We start from the raw sequence: 7,449 nt of genomic DNA, 5'->3' as shown, positions 1-7,449 counted from the left end.
TTTATGACATTTTGTTTATAACACAGACTTAGTTATAGAAATTTGTCTAGTTCACAGTATAATCGGAGCACATAACATAATATAAATAAAACAAGAGATGTGCGCAGAACAATGTATGTACATAATTGCAATGTCAATATTTTTATTTTTCGAAAAATTCTGCAGAAGTTAGTTTTGCTTTCAGTTAATTCAATAATACTTTATTAAATTATTAAATTTAAAAACTATAAATTACTAAACTATAAATTACTGAATGTAATTAATTTAAATATACGTATACAATATATGTACACATTAAAATGTAATTGCGAATAGAAATTATTCAATTATACGCATCATTCTTCTACATATATTCTACATATATTCTAAAAGAAACATTTTGCATTATGATTTCCTCGATTGAATGCAAACTTTCAAACCAAAGACACTAAATCATCTCAATAGGATGTCTTTACAGTAGTATTACGTTACATGCACAGTTAAACCTGTACAACGTTATTAGATTGCCTTTACTGGAATCCAATATTACTGGCAGTCCTAATAGTGCCAATACGTCGCTGGCATGGATTTGTCAATTTCGGTGTGACGCGACAGTTACATAACTATAACATATAAACTGAAGTCACAGTTAGTGAATTCGATGGTTACGCAATTGCGCGATTATATAAATCCTTGTCAATCAAAATTATAATTAGATACATAAAATAGATATATAAAATTCTCTTTTTGCTTTTAAGAATTCGATTGCATGACAAAAGATGAAAAGAATATAAATTAAAACAATTAAAATATTGATTCACACTTTCGCGTCCAACCCCTTCGGAGACTGGATCATATAAGGACACTTCATGCGAGTTTTATGCAACAACGCGAGTGTTTGACGTCACGTAAACCCAACCGCTGTGGAACCGGATGCAACAGCTTGCCGCAGACTGACCATCCAAGTGTGCTTCCGTTTGTAATTCGATCCGTGACCCGTGAATTAATATTTCATCACGAATGCATTGCCTCGGCACGCTAGGTTCCCTACGCTCTAACTCATCCTCATTTCAACGGCGCCTCATCGGCTGTCACGCCCAACGTTTTATACTTCTTCGCTTTATTCGCCTTCTTTTGTTGGATGTTTTCGCGCGTGAGATCGACGTCGTAAGGTTAACGATCCGTGCTCGCGGAAAATACTGCCATTTGGATTGTAGTCGGGGGAGGTGCTTCCGACGGAGAAGAATCGTGGTGAAATTAACGGTTGCTCGCCCGCTTCAGCGTACAATGCAATGCATTAATAGTTCTAGTGCAAAACGCACTTATCACGCTTACTCTCTATAGGTCTCAAGGCGCTTACCGTTTCTCCGGTTGCTGCGTCCATTCTGCTATTCGACAATTGATCCGACAACCTCCGTTGTTTAATCGCGCAGTTCAGTCTTTTGAATACTGTACAATCACGAAATGTTTTCAATATATCATTAAAATTCTAGACAATAGATTTTTTTTAGTTTAAAAATAAATTAATATAGATGTATTCGAAAAAAAAAACTTATTGAATAACAAGCGAGCTGGTTATTTCGAATATTCTACAAACGTCCATTGTTAAGCCACGAGTGTTCGACCGAAAGTAATCCGACTGAAAGCGGTCGGTGTACCGCGGTAGCATTTGCCGATCGCCACGTTTACATTTTCTCCCGGAAACACGAGGGCGATTTTAAGTTTGTTCACGTAACTCCACAAGTCTCGTACGTGCCTGCGTCATGCCCGTGAAAATGTTCGCTGTTATCTCCAGAAATGTCGCGGAAAATCTCCGGTATCGCGAGGGAACGAATCCGCGCGGGTGCGTCCCCGGAAACCTGATGAGCGAAATTCAATGACCTATATATCGCGACATTACAATACACATCCACTGGCAAAGGCACAATGCAACTGCGATACGAAGACCTTCGTAACTCCATAGCGACTCGAAATCAATACGGCGTATATCGATGATGTGTCAATACGCAGACCGTCTTGCCTTACAATTCACTCCTGCGCTGAAGCCAAGTGGTCTAAGCAAGGAGTCGAGGTTGAGTTACAAAGGGTCTTCCTGTCCCGTCGATCTCGAAATTGCTTAGGCGGCAGAATGTGTTCAACGAGATGGAGATGCATCTAATTGTATTATATTGCGAAATACAATTAACCGTATTTCAAACGTATCGATAGTATAATCTGAAGAGCGTAGAGTGGAGTTTCCTAAATTAATGAAAATTTATTTGTAGAATGTTTATTAAATACAAATTTCCAGTATGCATTCCTCAAGATGCACTCGACTATTATATGATTAATTGATATAACAACTCTAAATCAGTTAGGAATTATTGAAAGTTCTGAAAAATCTACTAAACTGTTTTTAATAGCTACGCGATGTCTATAGTAATTCGAATGTGACAAGTTTTAATTGAAACTAATGTTTTCTTTAGCAGAATGAAAACAGAGCCTTACGGCTGAAAGAACCCGCGTCCCTGGCGCTTTCCGCCAGCGGAAATTCCGGCGGCTATATGGATCCAGATGGTACGGCCATTGTAATGTCATCCGAGCTTCTACCAGCACCGACTCCGGATCCGAGAGTGACGTGGAATTACTTTGACGAACAGGGGTGAGTCTGGACGTTGATCTTCCTTCGCTATTATTAGCTTCGCGATATGCACCTCGAACATCATTTACTCGCGAGCATATTTTCAGTGTCGGCTCGAACGCTCTTAGACATTCCAGGAACGCATTTGCGAGTGTAATATTGATTCGGCTGCAGCGAGACTTCCGACTTCTGTCCGGAGTTGGAACATTGGCATTAATTATTTCGCGCGTTCAACACAAGCATTATCTGTTATCTTCGGGATTCTTTTGCAACAATCCATTAACTTTTCACAAACTAGAAACTGCAACATATCACACATTGTTGGGACATATCCGCGTGTTATTGCTATATTACATTGGAATGTTTCATTATCCACGCCATCCATCGACATTGCTATTCGCTATTATAATCGTGCTGTTATATTCGTTACGATAGACACGTTTTACGGCGCGATCATTTCGACACACGATAAATACACATAAACCTGAATATCAGGTTGACGGAAGATTTTAGAAAAAATAACAAGAAATTCACGGCAATAATTTTCTTTGTGCAACAGGTACGTTTCAAGAGGTGGTCTACGTGCAGGCGAGGACCCATACGCGAGGAATAAATTCAATCAGGAAGCCTCCGACGGTCTTCCGAGCAATCGTGATATACCTGACACTCGTAGCGCCATGTAAGTAGTTTATTACATAACGTATGTCAATGTATTACATTTGTATTTTCCGAATATATCTTGCTTCTTTAAATTCTTTAATATTACCATTATTAATATTATCATTATACATTACCATTATTAAACAAGTACTAAACTATTAAACATGTTAATATGTTAAATATTGAACATTATACATATACATTAGACACAATTAGACACATGATTGGATGTACATATTATAGATTAGATCCTATATAGGTGTATAGATTATATGTATATATATTATAACAACAATATACATATATTGCTAATTTATTTTGCATGCATATAGCATATATATTGCTCATTTTATTATAACGACATATCTAAAAAATTGTTATTTTTTTAGTTACTTGCGGAAAGAGAACATAAAGAAAAAACATAAAGAAAAAAAAGAACATAAAAAACATATTTTTGTTCTTTTAGTTGAGTTTTTAGTTGAGTTTTTCAATCAATTATTATTGTATTAAAATTGCATTTTAAAACTAATATTACAAAATTTTAATTATTTGAAATATTTTCTGAAAATCTTTGCTTTTTGAGGTATTCACGGAAAAAAATGTAAAATAATATGCTCTAGAATTTTAGTAAATTTTATGAAATTGACAGATATATATAGGGACAATCATTTGTAAAATTACTTTATTTTTCTGGTAAATGAACGATCGTTGTACAATTTATATTTATATAAAGTAAATTTTATGCTACAATTTATTACTATTATGTTATAATTTATTACTATAATTTATTACTATTTCTTAATCTGTAAATTATATGCATCTCATTATATACACATTAATCATACATTTCAATAAAATGTACTTTATCAATGAATATTTTTTACCTTTGCGTTAACAAGATTTATTGCGCAGTAAAAAATACAAGTGTAAGTGTAAAGTTTTGAGAATTGTTCATATTTACAATCTTGAAAAAAGTGTGATTTATTTAAGATCATTTGAATGGATTTATTATAATTGTAACATACTTTTTATCTTTTTACACTTCCGGTATTTTTTATTTTAAGGCAAGTAAAGTTTGTTACAAGTTTGACAAAAATAGCTAGAATAGTTTAGACTTATAAGACTATCCATTTTTTTCCATGTGTTATAGCAAATGAGCAATATATGAATTATTTATTTTAAAAAGCTATATTATATGTGTAAAAAATAAGCTTAACGGAATTGAATAAAATAATAAAAGATGGTCGGGATTTATTGTCACTTGTCTCTCAATCCATCGCAATATTCATTCACTTCGCATTATTCATTGATAAAATCGTCGGAGACGCATCGAAGATGCGGTTACTCAGAATTAAAATTGTCTCGTGGAATAAATTCTCGATTCATTGTGAAAGGCAGCGGGATAAGTTTCTCATTTTTTAAATAATGCATCGGTACAGTCGGTGAATGATATGATTTACTGTCAGACAGTCTCCTCACAAGACAAGCATTTCGGGATGAGCAAGAAGACGGCGAAAAGAAATAAAAGAACGCAGAAATTGGCCTGTCGGTCGATCAACCCGTTTATACACTACTATTGACAGCTACGTGATTCTCTCGGCGGATATTATTCCTCGCAAATGATCGGTAAGATCGCGGCATACCGCTGGAAATTCATGCGGTATCATGACAAGCTGCCATACATTTAGGCCGCCAAACAGCAGTTATTCCGCCGAAGAAAAGCAGCAAGATCTCGCAAATACTGAGAAGTAATATTTCTTTCAGTCTAAGTACAATAAAATAGTCGTACGTAGTCATTTATGAAGACGAACTTTCATTCAATTATCCTAGAAAATTGATGATAAAAGAAAACAGATTCGCAATTTCTCATAGCGGATATCTAAAAATTTCTACTTCATTATAAACAGGCTTTTTTAATTTATTAAAGAAGAAATATATATTATATTTTTACGCTTTTTTATTAACATAAACATGATCAAAGTACAAGATATCCATTTCTGCATATGCCACTGTGAATATTTCCAGTAATTTCCTGGCATCAATCTGACGTTCGTTTCACCTATCAGGTATATACTTTTATTGGAAAAGGTAATAGCACACAAATATTATATATATCGTGAAATATTAAATATTCGGGAATTTGAAATTCTACGTTTTAAATCAATCTTTTATTGCATTATGAATGTAATATGTAAATGCATTCATAAACACGTAACATCAAGAAATTTTTTGCACAGGCCCGAATGTAAAACTGTAATTGACAGTTCCTCTACACGATAGGATCGCAAAATATATTCCTGTTGTAATTCTTCTGATCCACCTAGGCGCAATCTATCCTCGTACGCTCTGACATAATACTCACACACATGCACGAACACATATACACTTCTTTTTATATCATGAAAAATTCAAAAGGTAGCATGAAGTTCCAATACATTCAAACCGTCAAGGAGTTTGAGTTGCTCCCAAGAAAAGCGATAAAGCCGCGATCATAAATTCTTACCGATACACATAGATCGTTGGTACCGTTGTTACATGTCAAACGTTGTTAGCCGCTCGAAACTCATCCATATATAAAGTTTCGCGTGAAACTATGGGTATGTACATTTCCCCTGTTTACGGTCATTGTATAATGTTTGCAATGAATATAAATTATAGTTGTTGCGATATCTGCTGTTATATCTTGTCGCTGAAAATCATGCTAGAATCGACTGTTTGTCAGAAAGATTAATCGGTTATCTCTGTAATGTATCAGTATAATATATTGGTAATTAGTATCATGATGTTATTTGCAATAAATCGCATTTCCATGTGTACATTAATTTTCTCATTGCCGCGTATGCTTTATTAAAATGTAATTAGTTAAGTGCATATTATGTGGATATTATGGCATATGATTCGCGTATTTTTACACATATATAATAAATATACAGCATCTTTTAAAATATAAAACGAATATCGAGCTTTATATACTGAGAAAAAAAATACTAAATTTTAATAAATATTTATTTGAATAGTGCCAACTAAATATTTACTTACAGTAAATAAATATTTACTCAATAAAAAAATGATTATCAAATTAATGATTCTTGTACCAAATAAATATATCTTTATATTTAATAAATATTTAGCTGCTACTATTCAAACAAATAATTTATGAAAATTTTCAAATGTAGCATTACTATCTTCTTTCTATAACTAATAATTAATATAATCAAAATCATTGTGCGTGTTTTCTATTAGAAAGATGAAATGTCATACTTTATATTATATTGACTGTAAAGATGACAGAAAAGCTCTTTTATTGCAAATGTTATATCGCTGATATTCTTCGTAAAGTTAGTTCTGTGTGTATTATTCTGAAAAACATGGTGAAAAATGTCTCTGCGAATAGATAGAAAAATATTGTGAATCTGTACATATCACGCTATGAGGTAAATCCTGCTTCAGGAAAATCGGCGCGGGAACATGCTCTGCAACGCATTCTGCGCGAGATGAATTTTTGCGCTTCCTTGCTTGGCAGATGTAACAGAAAAATACAGGAAGTCAAAGCCAGGGCGAAGTTATGCGTTTTAGAAAAAGAGATGGTACTTTTTGCTAAGACGAAGGTCATAAAAGGGTTTCGACTCGATTCTAACGGTTAACTCACAAGGAAGAAGCAAGGGACGACGGAAATTGGGGAAGCAATAGAATTGAGTTTGCAAAGTTTTTTTATAGGCGGTTCTCGCACTTAATGATATTGTCTGCTCTTATTACTTTATGCGTCCAATATACCGCTAATAAAAACATAGGCTGACTCTCATCACTTTCGTTGAGCGTACGGAAATACTATTCGAAATTTCAGTCTCTATATATGGCTGACAAATAGTAAAACGAAGTACACTTGACAACTATCATATGAAGTCAAGATTAATTAATCAAAGGAGACTTTAAACAGTTTTGTGGAAATGTCTTTCAAACAAACAAACTTTGAAACAATAGAATTTATAATTAATTATTCGCGTACGATAACAATCGTATATCTGGAATATAATCGCAAATTAGTATAATTATTTCATTGTCACAGTATATTACACGGATCGACGTATATCTTGATCAGAGAAACTATACTACTATGATCCAATTCCATAACTAATTAATTCATTATCAATGCAGCTAATATTGAATCTGCCACAATATATATATATATA

The 7,449-nt window shown here is 33.7% G+C and overlaps 1 protein-coding gene across 2 annotated transcripts in view; it reads left to right on the top strand.

The window, feature by feature from the left end:
- Positions 1-7,449, top strand: part of LOC108691161 (polypeptide N-acetylgalactosaminyltransferase 2) — a 207,275-nt gene that overhangs the window by 157,459 nt on the left and 42,367 nt on the right. The window contains exons 2-3 of one of the 2 annotated variants that reach the window (XM_018198818.1): positions 2,448-2,620; positions 3,159-3,278. In XM_018198818.1, coding sequence (XP_018054307.1) covers positions 2,448-2,620; positions 3,159-3,278 — 293 coding nt within the window. Of the gene's footprint in view, positions 1-2,444; positions 2,621-3,158; positions 3,279-7,449 lie in introns of both variants that reach the window. The other variant, XM_018198817.1, reaches the window with a different exon arrangement.

The sequence above is a fragment of the Atta colombica genome, unplaced genomic scaffold, assembly GCF_001594045.1.
Source record: "Atta colombica isolate Treedump-2 unplaced genomic scaffold, Acol1.0 scaffold41, whole genome shotgun sequence".
Lineage (NCBI taxonomy): Eukaryota > Metazoa > Arthropoda > Insecta > Hymenoptera > Formicidae > Atta > Atta colombica.
This window is presented reverse-complemented; position numbering and strand designations above follow the sequence as displayed.